At 34.8% G+C, this 18,326-nt stretch overlaps 1 protein-coding gene across 50 annotated transcripts in view; it reads left to right on the forward strand.

Moving 5' to 3' along the window:
• LOC132704076 (cell adhesion molecule Dscam2) overlaps positions 1-18,326 on the forward strand; it is a 75,051-nt gene that overhangs the window by 26,622 nt on the left and 30,103 nt on the right. For 16 of the 50 annotated variants that reach the window (XM_060673777.1, XM_060673776.1, XM_060673787.1 and 13 more), the window contains exon 5: positions 11,286-11,435. In XM_060673777.1, the coding sequence (XP_060529760.1) occupies positions 11,286-11,435 (150 nt within the window). Of the gene's footprint in view, positions 1-7,991; positions 8,157-11,285; positions 11,436-14,530; positions 14,652-14,690; positions 14,815-14,881; positions 15,000-15,068; positions 15,193-15,246; positions 15,374-15,662; positions 15,787-15,878; positions 16,003-16,253; positions 16,378-16,837; positions 16,962-17,396; positions 17,524-17,997; positions 18,128-18,326 lie in introns of all 50 variants that reach the window. The other 34 variants (XM_060673766.1, XM_060673792.1, XM_060673795.1 and 31 more) reach the window with 12 other exon arrangements.

Below are 18,326 nucleotides of genomic sequence, written 5' to 3' on the forward strand. Positions count from 1 at the left end.
AAAACGACGCCACAGTCTCCAGCGCATGCCCTTGATTTTTGCACACTAACCTGCACTTTAACGGCCATTTTTGCACATTTCCCTCGTTTCATCCTGCACATTTAAAGGGATCTGAGCATGCTTTGAAAAAAAACTTTCCTAAACAGTCCCATCCAAATTGAAAATTGGCTGTCAGCGGCCATGTTGGTTGTTGAGCATCGCTGGATCTTATTGGTCGAGAAGGAGATTTGAAATGACCGCGCATGTTGATTGTACCTTCGCAAATGTTTTTTCATAGTCATGTCATAAGTTCCTATATTATAGGCATTTAAAATCTCGTTGCTTTGCGGCATTCAACAACCAAGAATGCCGCTGACCGATCCTGAATTAGTTTGGATGCGACATTTTTACGGCAGTACTTTGTCAAATAAGCCTAGATCCCGTTAAATATTCTAGGAAAACGAGTTAAGTCGCTGTTTAGAAAGAAAATGGCTCAAATTGCAGGTTGATACGTGAAATGCATGCATGGGGCAAATCATTTCCTTCTCTACGAAAATATTAATGCTGCATGCGGCGCATCAATTTTTACAGTTGTAGGGCCACCATATTATCTAATCGCTATATGGTAACACGACAATCAATTAGTTTTCTAAAATGGGTATTAAAAAATACAAATTAGTGGAGAAGCAGCCACTAATATAAACAAATAAAATTTTTGTGATTATTTGTTTGTGGTAAAGATATTTGGTGGTCGTACCCTTTGGCGTAATTATTATCAATTTCAGAAAAGCTAAAATCATCATCTATCACCATATGGAAGAGAACTAAATTGCTATTTAGAAAGTATATAGGCTTACGTTCAGTCAAGTTTCCTCATCGACGCTTTTTACCGTTACAATAAAGGAAAATGTAATTGACAAGCCGTAGGTAAAGCCCTTTTCAAAATATTATCTTTAAAAATTACCTAATCCAGAGGAATGCACTATACACATTGTCCAGAAAAATGACACTTATGGGATTTGTAGGGAAGTCAATTGAATACCAGATCTGTTAAAATGGTAAACGATTCATAAAATCAAACAATAATAAAGGGCTCAACTCGAACCTTTTGAGATTCAAAAGATTTTGAAGTTTAAATGTATATTAACCAAGCCAAAAATACATGATGAAGGCAGTATAAGTTTACTGAAATACTGAAGTAGGTTAACAATAGCCGGTTTTTGTATCACAACTTTTGTTTTAATTAATATACAAGTCGATTTATTGAATATTATCTGGTAGTAACCTCAATCGATACCAAAAAAAGACTTTAGACGTCAAGCTCGTTTTAAAAACTGTAGCAACAGATTTCGATTTCAGGCAACGTTGCAGCTGTATCCAGATGTCCAAACAACTCAGATTTTCAGAAAACAAATTTTCTTTTGAAAGTGGTTTGTGCATAATAAACATTTAAGATATACGGCTTACGTTATATGCTACGTTTGTAAATCGACAAGCGTCCGTGGCTTTGAAGTGTTCATATAATCCAATATTGTTGTTTTTTCAGTGGTTAGCCAGTATTACGAACCCCAAGTATACGACGTGTTCGTCATTAAAGGGAACACTGCTGTTTTCAAGTGCCAAATCCCTTCTTTCGTTTCGGATCATGTGGAAATCATTTCTTGGCAAGACACTGCTAACAATAAGTTTCTGCCGCCGATCGACAATTACGGTACTATTGTATTACGATAAAATCAGAAACCCCAAAATCCGATCCAAAATTTTCCCGCATTACCTTTTAGAATTCCAGGTGTCGGATTCGTTACTTTCGACTTTGTTCTTCCGTTTTTGGGACTCGTGGCCCACCCTTTCCGTTTCCTGTTCACTGACGCGACGGGTATTGTAAAGCAGATTTTCAGATAGCCTTTGTTCAATCAAGCGGGCGGGTCGTGTCCTAAAAGGACTATAATTTGCATGATAATCGGCGATTATTATGTTTCTTTTAAGTAAACTATGTACGCATATGGTGCGTCAATAATGGTGTATCAGTTTTTGCAACTGCTTTCGTGCCTCGTTAACCAGATTTTAACCCAGTTATTTTTGGCCGATTCCTTTTATATAGTAATGAACGTATTCTCAATAGCGGCCACAAAATTGATCGTAAATAGTTAAATAGCAGTCCATGTACATTATCCCGGAATAGAAACTTAAACTTGGTGACGTAGGTACATGTGTTCATATCGACAACTTTTGTTTAAGGTTTGAGGTTAGTTTTAAAGCAAATCACGTAGTCGGTTAATTAATGATGTCTGTTAAGAATGGGTTCAATACATAAATTTAAATTTAAATCTTTCAATTGCTTAATGATTAGATATTTATTCTCGTGCCGTATACAAGCTTCTAATTAAGTATGTACGGAACTTTTAAGAATTAGTCCATACTAAAATCACATTCGAATTTAACATATAGAAAAACCCCAAAATTAAAATATCAGTACTTTTTCAACAACATAACTTACCTTAATAAAGTTATTTTGGGGCACGTACCTTCGAATATAGTGGAATGCGAGACCCGTGCTTTGGAAATTTTTAAAATAGTCCACGAAATTTCTACGCCCCAAGAGCATCAATAAGAGTCGAGAAGTAACAATTGCCAGAGTATTTGTGGCTAGAGACTTGCGGTAAAAACTGAAATTTTTGGGTTTGTATGGTCTCATCAAAATTGTATTTTACGAAATTCCGCTGTAACCAATGGTAACTTAACCATCAAAAACATCCTGTATCGCGTTTTCATTTGCACATATTCAAAAAAATCAGTTAATTTGTTAATATTAATGAATATATCAAATGAAATTGAAAAAAAAAAAACAAAGTTTTTCTCCTTTTTTCCTTAGTTTTGTTATGGTATGGGAGACTCCTTACTAGAAGTATAACTTTATAAAGTTTATGTATGAAGTTTCAAACAGGGTTTATAATTATATTTGGCCATTGGGTTTAGATCTTCTTCTGATTTGTAACCTCGATTGGCGAAACCCTATGACCTAACACTGCTGACCAACTTGGTGCTACCATCGCCAACTTTGCATAGTCGTCTTCTTTTCTTGCTCCTGACTGATCCTTTGCTCTCTTTTAAACGCCTCCTAGTGCAGTTAGCTCTACCACTGAAAAGCTACGTCATTGCCATTAGGATGTGACAGTATCAAAACCCCAACACGACATTCTTCAACCAAATTATTTTTAATGTTTTCTGAGGGGACCAATGAAATGAGCTAATCATGTTGCCACTTTATCGAATACTCGTATTTGTCAAAATGCACATAACAAGTCTTAAACCACCAATTGTTTTTAAATGCTTATCTTTTGAGCATTTTTTATGCCATCCTTAGAGGCCAGCAGGATGTCAGCTTAAAAAATATATTTTAAAAAAAGCCAGCTGATCGAAAAATCACGCTATTATAAAAAGGAAATATTTTTCTTTTCAAGGAGATTTCTATTCTGTAAAATTTCTCTGGAATCTAAAAACCCGTATTTTAAATATCGGGGAATAGAAATGAAACCAAATGTCCGTAATTTTGTGTCACCCTTCATGATATATTATGATTTTGATAGTCAACTGAGCAAAAAGCGGTGTGTATGGTTTTAACCTTTTATTTTAATAGAATTGCATCGGAGAAGAGTTAACTAATTAACTAATTAACTAAAGTCAATACTGCATTTCAATGTAGTACCTGTTTGAAGTATTTACTGTTAGAAAGCTGACAGGGATCCGTTGGAAAAAGGTAATCCCTTTGAATGTCAATTTCCTCCATAGCTTCCTCAAAACCGTGAAAGTAAGGGTAAAGTTTCCCTGTTATTTTACTACAAAGATTGAAGAATGAATTTTACGCTCACTTTTGGCTATTTGAATGCAACATTTCTATTTCCAAAAATTCAATAATTAGTGACCCTGCATAGAAAATCGCTCTTTCAAAGCCCCGTAAACATCAAAATCGTTAACCCGACCTTCAATTAATAGATTTCAGGTTAACGCGGGCCAAATGAACCGTCAATTTTCGTGTCGTTACTATAATATTCTAAAATTGGTAATTGGTACTTAGGTTATGCACGCTTAGCTCGCTTCGGCAGCTTCGCCGCGGCGAACTTAGAGGTAATTGAAAAAGTGGGTTACGTTTTGAGTTGTATTTTAGGTGTCGAGATTTATGAATAAATAACTGCGGGGTAATTGGTAAATTGACGTGGCGATTCATCAGGAGGAGGCGGTGCGACGGCGGCTAAACATAATCTGAACGACTCGATGCGGACTTGGGTTTATACAAAGGGGATATTTTTAGCCCTCTGGAAAATAAGCTTTGAACACGACGACGCTCAATAACGGGTCGGAATTTCTATAGGCTTGTTTAAAGTTGGACGAGCGATATGGATAAAAAAAGCTGCATATTTATTTGAATTAGCTCGAAAATTAATAAATTAAACCATTTTTTTTGGATCTCATTTCCTTGCAACGTATAGTAGTCGGGTTTCTTAAAAGCGTTGCGTAATTCCAAATCTAATTTCATAAATATTGCATGCAAAAGTGCAATTTTAATTTGCTAGGATTAATACAAATCACTCACTGGGTGCAATCCACAAAATAATAGTGATCAATGACTTAGGAAACTAAAAACTGAAATATTTTTGCTTATTACAAAATTTATAGTGGTAGATTTATAATTAAATATTGATTTGTATTATACGCTTTTTGAAACAAAAAATATTTTTTAAGGTTGTTTTCCAAATTTTTTTAAATTTTGTGCCGTTATTGATTTTGTTGCACACATCAATTTCGCAAATAAAGTGCAATATTTTGATTAAAAAAAAATCTCAAAAAAACAGTATATCAAAGTTTTAACATCATTTTATTATGAAAATACGTATAATAATATTGTAAGGCAGGTTCACTTGCGGGATAGGTAGATTATAGTAACTTAAAAAAAGAACAAACTGGAAATTAACAAAACACTAAAAATGTGCCAGAAACAACCATCAGATAAGTGGTCTTTTAGCACGTAAACAATAAAAAGCAACGAACCTATAGTTTTTAGTTTTTGGTTAGGGCCACCCTTCTTAAAATTGTAGGAAACAAACCTAACCAACTGACCTGGTTTTTGGAAAATAAACAAAAAGTTATATTTTCAAAGCACATTTCAGGCTATTATAAAGGTGACTATGAATTTTTTAATGGAATTACTTTTTAGCAAATCCATTAAGTCATTTAACTTTTTCTTTGGAATTGGTATAACATCTCGATAAGCACCGTCTAGATTCACATTTTCAAAAGATGTAAAGTTCGCGCCTGCTCGCATGTTTCTTTGCGTAAATGCTTATGATTATGCTGTAGTCAGTTTAACTAAAAGATGTTTTATGGAAAAATGTATCAGGAGCATTTCCTTTTTACTTTGAAAACACATTTATTTTGATAATATCGCCTGAATTGTCCCAATGAAAGTTAAAAGAAGTTTGAGTTACTAGTTTTCTATAATCAAAAAAATCATCTCTACCAGTTTATAAGGAGTTCCCGTCTTCTTCGGGCTTTTTACCAATATTACGTACTCTGCGGCGATCACAGACACATTGGGTTATGTGCCGGTTTTGCGCGTAAGATCGTTAAAAAACGCGGGAATTTCAATAGTGGCACTAGCGGAACTGAAGTAAGAAAGTGAGCACTATGTGCCGGTATTGTTCGCTGTTAAAATACAAATGTGCGAGTTCTATGGTACAATTAACCACAAACAGCTATTTTTCAATATGTACCATGATAGCACCCAGTGAGCGAAATGTACCGGCAATTAGCGTTTTGTCCGAGAGAAGGGAGAATATTTTTTAGACAATAATTACGGTTTAGTATTTAGAAGCACTACATTTATTTAATTTTTAATATAACTAGGGTGATTATCATTATCGTCCCATTTTTAATATTTTACAGGTATGTCCTAAATTAAAAGAGTTTAATATAATGATAAATAATCATCATAATTGAAATCTAATCAAATTTTTTATCCGACGTTCTGTAATCAATATTCATAATATTATGAGCCAATGAGTAATTAATTGTAACTTATAGTCAAAGGGCAATTTTACATCTATTTGCGGCTCACTGTTGTATCAAATAAGTCTATCAGGTGGGTAAGGTTGCCAGGGAATAGTCAGTTTTTTTATAATTAGCAGTAATGACAAGTTTATGACCGATTTTGGTAATTTCCTAATCAAATAGTATAGCAGATAAATTAAAAAATAATCTGCTTAGGCCTACACCTAAATCCTATTGCCACAATATATAAGGATTTTTTTCTTTCATATCAGTTAATTTCAATATAAACAAAGCATAGAATTTTAGTGTTTCTAATGACCTAGTCACGGAAAATTAATACTTTATTTTAAGGCTTAGGCTTTAAATTTTTTGTTTAATGAACCTTGTTTGCCATCTATAATGAAAGTAATATTGGCAATAACACTGCAGTAAACTAATATATTCTAAAAATCTTTTATCCATGTTTTTGCAAATTTCGCCTACAGTACAACTCAGGAAAAAATGTCACAAAATTTACAAGCCGTGCAGTGAGGGATAGACTAAATTATCCAAAAATCGAGAAATTTCTTATTGGTCATTTTTATTTTTTTGCCACCAAACTTTATGATCTAAATGTTTTAATTTGATAAATATTTTTGGTTTGCATTATATTGCAAAAAAATATTGTTAATTTAGAGCATCTTCAATCCCAAAAATTTGGAAATTCGAATACGATTGCAATCGGAACGCAAAAAAAAATCAACGAAAAAACATCCAGCTAGCCATATATTTTCCAAATATTCCACCTGAATATTACCTTACCTTAATATTGAATACTCACTTGCATTTAACATTTTTGAATTTTTGCTCCAAGTTTTGCAAAATCTGATTTTAGATAAAAAAAAATTTGCTTTGTTTTTGTATTTTGTCTGTGAGATGCCCACCCTAATTATTTTTATATAGAAAACTCTACTTTGGAGAAGACACTTTTCATATTGTTACTAAGGCCAGCGAAAACCTTGAAGAGCACGAAAGTTGTTAATTGAGAATCCTGCAATAATTACAATCGGTTCAAGGTTAGTCGCATGAATAAACAATAATTTCAGCAACAAGCTCATTCAAATCCTTAGAGAAAAGGAAATAGCAACTTTTAGTACAAGTGAGCAAAGTATAGATTTTTGTTGTTCGTTCGGTGCTAAGTGTGCCAACCAGGGAAGAAAAAGATTTTGCTCACCTGTGTCCTGTGTGTCATATTTATTATGATTTTTCAAATAAAAAATATATCACGTATCAATTATCATACTTAATGCACCATTAACATTTGGATAAATTTCAAAGTTAAAATATCTTCTGTTAGAAATATAATTATTTAAATTTTTAATAAAAAAAATAATTTTGCATTCAATGTTTCCACCATTAGATGTCAATGCATATCCCCATCTTTTCTGAGCATTTTGTTTTTTTTTGTTCTCGTCTTCAACTTATTTATTAAATGAAATACGGAATTTAATGTCAAAAGTAACAATTATAGTTTATTATAAAAACAAATAAAAAGTCAAAATCGGTTTCCTTTCCTATTCCTTAACTTGTTTAACTTGCACTTGTGCGAGTTATAAAACTGGTTTTCCTTAAAACACTTTACATACCTTAAACTTAAATTGAAATAAAATCGAGTCAGTAGTTCGCGAGAAAATTAATTTTGAAGTTGACCCAGATTTGTGAGTTAATTTTGATGCAAAGTTAATTATTAAAATTTAAAGTAAGACGAATTAAAGCTGTTAATCATATGGATTAGTGTACATATTTATTTCTGGATGAGGAATCAAAAACAATGGCCAACTAAAAGATTAAATTTTGATTTAAATCGCGAAAACTAGTAGCTGATAAAATCGAGCATAGCAAGTAAGAGTAAGTTTTTTCTATGCCTCTAAATAAACATTCGTATTTATAATTAATGTTCACGCTTCCCTTGTCTCGTATCTTTCCAGTGGTTTCCCAATCTTACAACGCGAACGTAATGGATGAGAGTGTCCTCAAAGGCAACACCGCGATTTTCAAGTGTCATATTCCGAGTTTTGTTTCTGATTACGTCCACGTCACTTCCTGGTTACAGGACAATGGACACGAGATCCTTTCCGGTGATGGACCATATGGTGCGTGAAATTTCTTTGTTTTTACGTTTTATCCAGCAAGAATTGCCATTGCAAGTTTTTTTCATGTGTTTTAATCTTGCGGTCGTTAGATTAGGAGCACATTTTTTCGGGTCGAAGTTCGATTTAGCAAAACTTCAACGAAGCGCGTTATGAATACCAGAACGTCATTTTAACCACGAGTAATGTGTCTAGACGTGAATTCATGAGTGTTTCTTTTTAAATTACTCGATAATTTGCTCTATATTTCTTCTTCTTAGAAAGTGATTTTTTTATTAGTTTTTCCTTTGACAGTAACAAATTTTATTAATTAAAAATCTTTGCTAGTCTCGGTACCGCTTTTGGTTCAATAGTTATTCTTCAGAGAACGACAAATGTTTTTAATTTTAACGGTACAATAAATAAAGGTTGGAAAAAAGCGTTCTTTTCAAATAAAATCTATTCTCCCTTTACATTTCAATCTTCGTTGGGGCCTTGAGCGAAGATTTAATATAATTATTGATTTTCTAGATTTATCTTTGATTCACTTATCTACGTTTCTATAGAGTAGAGTTAGCCATGAGAAGATTATTTCTTCAGCTAGCGATATGTGTTTCAAAATATCCAGGCAGTGGACACTCACTTGCTTTGATTGACATTTTTCAATTTTTGCTTCAAGATTTACAAAAATTCATTTTAGATAACAATTATTTGCTTTGTTTTTATATTTCTTTCTTCTGTGATATGCCCGCCCTAAGTAGGTTCATATAGAAAACCCCATTTTGGAGAAGATACTTTTTATATTATTATTAAGGCCAGCGAAAACCTCATTGAAATCCTTAGAAGCAAGAGTAAAGCAAATAGCTATTTTTATTTAGGAAAGTATGGATCTGCAAATTGTTTACTGAACTTTACTGATTTTTCACTCAAGCAAATCTTCGTGCCATAGTATCTTCTACAACCAATTGGTAGATTAGGTTACCCATCACTCCCCCAATGACATTATAATAGTCGTGAGGGTTTATTCGAAAATATCTGTTTATTGCAAATAAAGGATATTAGAAAACAAAATTTTGGTAATATTAAATTTCTTTCAAATCGCAGTTTCTGGTCTGTTTGCATGCGTATTAAACTTCATTTATTAATTACTTACTGGCCATTATACATGGTGTTTGGCCGATTTTAAGAAGAAAAGTATATGTTATTGTAGGTTCGCAATTTTTGATATATCAATGTCAAAATTTAAAAAAAAAACGGTTTTTTATTTTCATATTGGAACTGTTTTAAGATATTTTGTTGAATTTTGGTTGGGATCCTACCAATACATTTTTCCCGGGTGAAAATTATTTTTTTACTTTCAGCAGTGGCGTTGGGGTAAGTATGACACTGTATCTTGGATTTTTAGAATCGAGAGTAAAATGAGCGCTTGACATTGTGTCTTCCGAAAAAGGGTTGCCAAAATTTTCTTTTAATTGTTGGTTATACTTTGATATATTTTTTGGGTATTTTGGATAACTGCGTAGATCAGTTTAAAAATCCATTTTTTCTAAAAAAAGGCGGTTGTTTTCAAGTTTTTGATATTTGATGTTTTTTGGGTTGCAACATGGTTGGTAGAATAGCCTTCCTGGTCTTTTTTTTCATTGGAAATTTTTAGTCAGATGACAAAAAGTCACGAGTTGATTTTTATTAAGAAATGAATTTTAAAATGGAATTTATTTAAAAAAAAAAAATATTGGCGCACCATTTGGTTCGGTAAAAATTTTCAATGTTATGGCTTATGCCGACAGAATTGGCGAAAGTAGAAAAACAAAAATAAGGTTCCTGAGCATCGTGGACATCTACTAAAAAATCAACAAAATATCTAAAGCAGTTTCAATGAATATGAGAAGAATTCGCTTGTTAGCACATTTTCAACACCCTATGTTGATATAAACCATTTTTCTTCAAATCAACCAAGAAATCACACCTTTATGGATCATCTCATTAAGAAACACCCTGTAAATTATTATCATAGACATAGAACTATCAATAAGCGCTCAAGTTACTTCGCCCTCTACATCGTAATAGTTTTAATTATAAGCGACAATACTTAAATTTTGCAAACGGATGTGGGTCATACAAAGAGCGTTTCTTTTAACACATTAATGTACGACATCCGTTTATCATATTGAACGCGTCGAGCTTTAAATAAATCACTTACAGCGACATATGTTTCTTGACGGTTTAATTTTGCGACGGTCGATCTTAATGACGTTTTCCATTTCAATTCAGTTCCACTGGATACCGCGTTGACGCTTATTTCTTTGCTTATAAGTTTGCCGTGTTGCCTTTTTGTAAAAATAAATAGTCAATAACTAAATCAGAAACCGAGTAAGAATTTAAAAAAGGTTTTGGACATCTGGAACTCCTCCTAATCTTCCGTATCTCCTTTTGTTAGTACCTAATCCTATATTTCCATCACGTTAATCTATTAGGAGAAAACTATTTTGTTTCTTCTGGTATGTTAACTAGCATAAGTATAAATTAAGTATAACAACCTATCACGAAAAACCTGCTACTATATAATAAATAAATTATCTAAACTAATTAGCTACCTAATTAAGTATTCTATAATTAATATCCTACGAGCAACAAAATGTTTATTAAATGTTATTGGTTATAATTTATGGTAGTTTTTTAGAGTGTTTCATGAAACTGCTATTTTTCTCCCTTTCTGGACGGGTCGTTATGCTTCTACTTTCAGTGAGAAGATATTCATGGCTTCCTTGTACTCTCGATTTAAAACAGTTTACTTTTCATTCAAGTGCTTAAAAGGGTCGGCCGCCTTAATGATTAGTTTACGTTGACATGTTTATGAGCGTTTCACACCTTTTATTGCCTATCCTCAGCCGATGGGTCTAATTGAAATGCATTTTACAGCCACAACAAGGAAGCGTCGTGAATATTTTCAAACAAACCGACGAATGACGCTATGTCAGCCAGGCTTTATTATCGATCATATTGGAACCTAAAACTTTAAGACAGTTTAGTTTTTGTTGTTGGGTCCGTGGCCCATTTTTGTTTGAGTATTTAAGATAAACTGCCGAACAAGCTGATATAGCGTCCTTTTAGACATTCGAATTAATTCTAATAGATTTTTAAAAAAATGATTAGATAGTAAATACCTGGTGTTGCCCTCTGGTGAATTACACATCAGGGACGTCGGACCGGAAGACGGCTACAAATCGTATCAGTGCCGTACGAAACACAGACTGACAGGAGAGACTAGACTGAGCGCTACCAAAGGTCGATTGGTCATCACCGGTGAGTGGTATTTGCTGTTTTCGCAGTCTGGGTTTCCTTTGTTTGAATATGCCATAATGCAATTATATTTTTACTTTTAATATCGAGCGGCCTGATGTGATACTGAAAAAGGATTCTTCCGACACTATAAGAATATATCTGTTACTGGGACCCCGTGCGTTAATAGAATTTGCTTGCTGGGATGATGGTAAAAATGCAAAATATAAGTCTTTCAATCGTTCTCGTTTATAGAACTAATGTTTTTTTTTCATTCTATATAAACAAAGATGAAATAGATTTTCTAAGGCGCTAATCATATCTGACCTAGCAAGCCAAAAGAATTTGTATCATTTTAGGCAGCGATCTGCAAAGTTAAAGAGGTTAGTTTAATTAATTTAAAAAATTGATTGAAAAACTGTTTTTTCTATAAACTCTCTGTACATGCCTGAAACTCAAAAATAGTAATATAATAATAATAATAAAAATATTTTTTGTAACATCGTTTCTGAAGCTTCAATTAAAAAATAGTAGAAGTTGAGCCAAATTTTTGGTTTGTGGGTTTAATGTTTTGCTTACCTGCCTCAGTAGGGCACCACCTGATTATTTAATATCCCACTGACAGCGGCTATGTCTGCTTGACTTTCGTGACTAAAGTTTATCACTTAACAATGGTTACAAACCGCTATAAAATGTTGACGGTATAATAAATCTGACATTCGTTTTGTAATTCAGCTTTTTAAACGTACCGCTAGAGAGAGGCTCATTCTATGCAAGTGTCAAACTGAAAATGATATTCACATTAATTTTATTTATACTTGTTTGTTTTACAACATAACTGCTCTATTGCTATCTAGTGTTTTTGTGAAAGACGACAAGTCTGTCACAAGTTGTACTTAATACACTAATATAATTTTTGAAATTTGACTTAAAAATGACTAAATTGTTTCAACAAAAACAAACTGATTCAAAGTTCGACCAATATAATAATACTTTTTAGTGAGGATTCGTTCAACCCAGTCCCGATCAATTACCAGTCGTTGAATCATTAATAACACTATTAAGTTAGACATTAAAAGTGATGTCACGTGTAGGCGCGTGGTGTCAATTATTCATTGAATTGGTTATAGCTTTTTTACTACATATGTGGTTTGTTATTGAACGGAAAGAACTAAGGATCCGGATACGCGCTTTAATTTTGAACCAGCAAGGTTAAAATTCGAAATCAACGATTTTCGTTTGCATAAATACGTAATTTTCGTTGTTTGGTAATCAATACAGGAAGAGAGCTGGCATATTCGAAACAAAGGAAATCTACAAAGCAATCGCAAATAAAACAAAATCAATGAATCGTCAAATCTCAAAGATCGTCGGAAAACTTTTATAACTTCCGACCCTGTAATTTATTTGTATTATTGGTGCTCGATTTATGATTATTTGAGACCATTCACTGGGCTTGTGTTTACGATTGCTGTTTATTTATTCATTTTATGACGGCGTGCCCGTAGCTACTCCAAAGAGTTGTTTTCCCACAGAAATAGAATACGATTACGATTCTGTAATCTGTACACGAACGTTCATCCGATCTGAATTTTAATGCTATCATCTATTTGGTATACATTCCATTACATATTTGGAAAAATCTGAAATTTTCTCTACATCGGTTTTTGAAACAAGAACTTCAAAGCTCCGTAGGAAATATTCGTCATATTTATGGCATTTAGAAAAAAAAAACACTTTTTTGTTATTTTAAATAAGATCAGATCTTATTTTTTTTATTTATTTCCGTGCTACGCGAACTTCTAAAGTCATTCATGACTAAATATACATAACAACAATGTATGTCATAGAATGAATAAATTTAAATAAATATAAATATAAATATAAAATATTTATATAAATAAAATTTCAAATCGAATTTTGAACAAAATTCCAAGTTACATACGATAGTTTGAAAAGTTTGTTTAATTAAAAATTCACATTGTAAAGAAAATTCTATAGAAAATATTGATTAACATCCTTGGCCACCCCGTAGAGAATGACTCGCCCCTGGTATTAAAATAATAGAAAATGATCAGCCACCCAGAATCCCTATAGTTTTTGGCTATTTCCTTTTTTGGGTCAGGTAGCATAAATTTTAAAAATTTTTCCCTCTACTGGTGACAATGTAATTAACTTTGTTTAACGTATTTCCGGTCATTAATATTTTCTGTTTTTATTTCGTTTAATTTAGCGGGGGGAACGACATTTTAATTGAGTATATCATACATTGTAGGTCCAGCATATTCATTATTTGCACAAGCATGGCGATTTTTAGATTTTACTTATGGCGCGGAGCCTAAGCGAATTTTTTGTTTTGTTGTTGTTTTTGTTATGAAAGTAAATAATAAAGATTATAAAAGTCAATTCCTCACGCTCTAGTTGTAAAACCAAACGCAACAAACTAGGGAGAAGGTGGTTCTTAACTTTTAATGAAGATTATAATTTACTATCATAGTAGACAATAAAGAGAACGGAAGCCCAAGAAACCTATTCAACACTCGTCATTGTCTGGAACATTCAAATATGATTCGTATCGATGCAAAATGATTTGGAGTAGCTACGGCGTTTAGAAACTTACTACCTATTGTGACTTCAGTTTATTTGGATGTAGTGTAGAAAATCTTCCAACAGGTAGTAGGTTTGTCCTATATGATTGACCACCGTCGGTATTTTTCTTAAGAACAATCTAGCAGTAAACCTGAGAATCGGACTTCTAGATTGGCCTTGAGCAAGAACTTTGATGAAAAACATAATTTAAACTTTTCATCAGTGTTTTTGATGATATTTTAAAAATTTTACCTGAATGTTGGGATAGGGTACCCTTGCTTTTTATACGGACACTTAAAATTCATTACAAAAGAAATAATTTCGTTACAGTACCTGTCCTTTCTTTCCAAGACAAATCATCCTCATCCCGACTCCAGTCCCAGAAATAGTCGATGCATTTTTTAAAACGTTACGTTTGGGTACCCGATCCATTTTTACTGAGTTGGACAATCAGAATATCTCGATTTTAAAGGTAAGTCTTGTTTAAGTGAATGTTTTCTGCCGTTGTAAGGTATTCTGGTTTATTCTAGAGCCAGTAGGAAGGGTGGTTCCTAAGTTCCCTCTGGAAACCCGCAAAGATTATTTATACTCGAAACAAACTACTTTAAATCTATTATGTCCAGCTCAGGGGTTCCCGGTTCCAAGAACAAGGTAATTTAATTTTTTGTTTTCATCTCATTCTCGAATCAGAGCCTGTTGCAAGTGTTTTGCCCAAGTTTCCCACCTTAGACGACTCGAGAAGTTTTAAGGGATCGCTGAACGATAGCATAACTCTTCTGTGTCCTGCGCAAGCATTTCCTGCCCCCACATACAGGTAATATTTGCCAGATCTATCGGTATGCACCAAATTGGTGATAACGTTATCTTGGTGCTTCTTATAGAGCCCGTCGGTAGTGTTGCTCCTAAGATAACCAAATATCCTCCAATTGACGATTACGGGCAAGACCAGGACGTAGCGCTTCTCTGTCCCGCTCAAGCATTCCCGGCTCCAAAATTCAGGTACGCTCAAGTAAGGGTACCTACCAACCTTCACAGTATTTCTAAAATGACTTTGTTCTTTCTCATTAGAACCAATTGGTACTGTAAGTCCCAAGTTAACGTCCGGAGATTCAAGTAGAGACCTTGTCGTGGAAGATCGCGAAGCTCTTACCATGTTGTGTCCGATGCAGGCATTTCCCATTCCCAAATTCAGGTAAAGTTTCCGTGTCGCTTGCATGGACTCTTCACGACTATGTTTTACTATTAGAACCAGTTGGAAGCGTTGCTCCCAGATTAACAGTGGGTAGTTCGAGAATTCAAACGCTAGACGGCGTCGAACATGGCAGGTTGTCGTTGTTTTGCCCCGCGCAATCTTTCCCAGTGCCAAATTACAGGTATCTGTTTGTGTTAACTCCGTTTGATATGTTTCGTTGTTTATATAGAGCCCATAAGCAGTACGTTGCCTAAAGTATCGTCAAAATCAAAGTACGACGTAATAGAATATGTTGCGCGTTCCACACTGTCTCTGCCGTGTCCCGTCCAAGGGTTTCCAGTCCCAAGCTTCAGGTAATGTCCCCAATAGTTTCTAAATTTATTTCTATAACGTTAAAGCAACCGTAAGGCTCCCCCATTCCTATGTTCAGGTACTTTCAATTTATCTCTAATTAATGGGAGACTTCTTAGAACCGATCAGTTCTCGCGCACCAAGTCTGTTGTCAGACGTTTGGAGTACTGCCATTAAGAAGCACGCAGGAAGTGGCGTCACTCTATTGTGCCAGGCGCAGGGTTTCCCAGCGCCAACATTTAGGTACACATTTTTGTTATAATTTAGTCATTACAATTGGTTCCCCGACTTCCAACATCAGGTACGTTAGAAAGAATTTTTTTGGTCCTATTTAGAGCCGATCAGTTCGCGTGCACCAAGCTTACTGTCCGACGTTAGAAGTACTACTATCGAAAAGCATGCCGGACATGGTGTGACCCTTTTATGTCAGGCTCAGGGTTTCCCCACCCCCTCGTTCAGGTAACGTCTCTTTAACTGATTATTTGAATTAATCTAGAGCCCTTGGGATCTCGGGTCCCGAAACTTCCACAAGTCGATTCTAAATATAAGTATGCAGAAAGAAATGCAGGTCAGCATGTTGCCATATTGTGTCAAGCTCAAGGATTCCCAGTTCCGTCATTCAGGTATCTAGTTCTCATCGTTTCTGTTGTGCTGGTGTTTTTTAAGTTTCAATGTTAGGGTTACTGATAAGTTGACGATTTTCTGTATAGAGCCAGTGGGATATAAAAAACCAACATTTTCAACTGACATACGCATGTTGGGATATGAAAGAAGCCGAGGTCAGAGTTTTGCCATGCTTTGTCCGGCTCAGGGCTTACCGATTCCAACATTCAGGTAAACGATATGACCTTGAACTTTTTTTCTAGAGCCCGTTGGGGTCAGGCCACCGTCATTCTCCTCCTTTTCGAAAATTTCCTCCTATGAGGTTAGAGAAGGTCGCGGTTTTGTTTTACTTTGCGCCGCACAAGCACTCCCTATTCCCAAATTTAGGTAACTTTTATTCCATATTTCTGTGATAATTTGTGATTTACTGTGATTAACGGTTTTGTCCTTTCATGATTCTGTCTGGTACAAGGTCCCAACCCTCGGGTAAATTATTTTTGTTTATATCATACTCTTGTAGAGCCCGTAGGGTACAGAGCACCCACGTTTTCGTCATCTTCAAAAAGCTCTTCATATGATATCAAGGAAGGACAGGGATTTGTTCTGTTTTGCCCAGCTCAAGCGCTTCCTGTTCCCAAATTTAGGTAATTTTCCTTATTATTTTAACTAACCATGTTTCATATCAACGTAGAACCGGTGGCATCGAAAGCTCCAGCTTTCTCGTCGGAATCGAAAATTTTTACAATGGTCAGGAATTCGGGAATAAATTTTGCATTGTTGTGTCCAGCGCAAGCCTTTCCCAAACCAAATTTTAAGTAAGTTTGTACAACTAGCTTAAGGATTGTTTTGTTTTTTATATATATTTATGCAAAGGTGTGTTATATAGAACCGGTAGGGTCGAAAGCACCTACATTTTCCTCAGACTCAAAGAGTTTCACTTTTGTAAGATCTAGGGGTACCAGTTTTGCCTTGTTGTGCCCGGCCCAAGGGTTGCCCACACCAATATTCAGGTGCGTAGATGCGTGCATGTAGGTTCTGATTTTGGTTTCAATTAGTTCATTAAGTTTTTCCCTCCGTATTGTAGAACCCACTGGAAAAATTGCCCCCAAAATGCCCGGGCAAAGATATGATGGCGGAAAAATTGTCGTCGTATTTCAAAGTCACATATCCGCACTAACTTGCGAAGTAATGGGGTATCCCATTCCTAAATTCAGGTAATACATTCTTCCTGACTCGCTCTGGTTTTTCAGAACCCACCAGCAACATATCACCCAAATTAATAGACAATAAAGTTCGCTACACTCTGATAGTGTCAAAGAGTAATAAGGATATTTTCATTTTGTGCTCAATTGTCGCATACCCGGTCCCAATGTTCAGGTAGGTTTCGGTTTTACTAATTTGCTCTCGTATTTGTAAGAACCTACCAACAATGTGCCTCCCAAGAAAGTGGGTGCCGAATTCGGATTTAGAGTTCTCAGTGTATCAACACATAATGTAATTTGGCTAACCTGTCAAGTTACGGGGTTCCCAGTCCCAAGATTCTTGTAAGTCTCATTTATTGATATAATTTTAAATGTCTCCTTATCTCGCGAGGGGTGGCAGATTCTTCGAATGTCTTAAGGCGCTTTAGAATTCGCTCCAATAGGTAATGCATAACGGATAAGAATTTGTTTTATAGAACCAACAAATAATGTACCACCAAAAAAGGATGGTAAAAGGTTCGAAGGTTGGGAAGTTCTACAGATTGGTTTAAATGGAACCGCTTGGTTGACTTGTCAGGTTACCGCGTTTCCGGTGCCAAGATATCTGTAAGTCCCATATTTTCTAGCTTTTAAGTTTCGTGTTTTATAGAACCGACTAACAATGTACCTCCGAAAAAGGTCGGGGAACAATTTGAAGGTTGGAAAATTATTTTTGTTGCCAAACGCGATACGGCTTGGTTACCTTGCCAGGTTACTGGCTACCCAGTACCAAGATTTTTGTAAGTTCACGTTGTGAGTAAATTCGTTTGAAGTAATTTTGGGCACTGGTATGCTTGTAGCGTCAGAGACATAGCGTTGTAGTTAATGCTCTATGCTGTCGTTCCGTCTTCATAAGGCGTTCTTTGATAAAGTGACAATTCTCATTTGTGCAGAACCAACAAACAATGTTGCTCCAAAATCATCTGTTAGAAAATACGG

The sequence above is a fragment of the Cylas formicarius genome, unplaced genomic scaffold (genome assembly GCF_029955315.1).
Source record: "Cylas formicarius isolate icCylForm1 unplaced genomic scaffold, icCylForm1.1 PGA_scaffold_6__28_contigs__length_40554024, whole genome shotgun sequence".
Classification (NCBI taxonomy): Eukaryota; Metazoa; Arthropoda; class Insecta; order Coleoptera; family Brentidae; genus Cylas; species Cylas formicarius.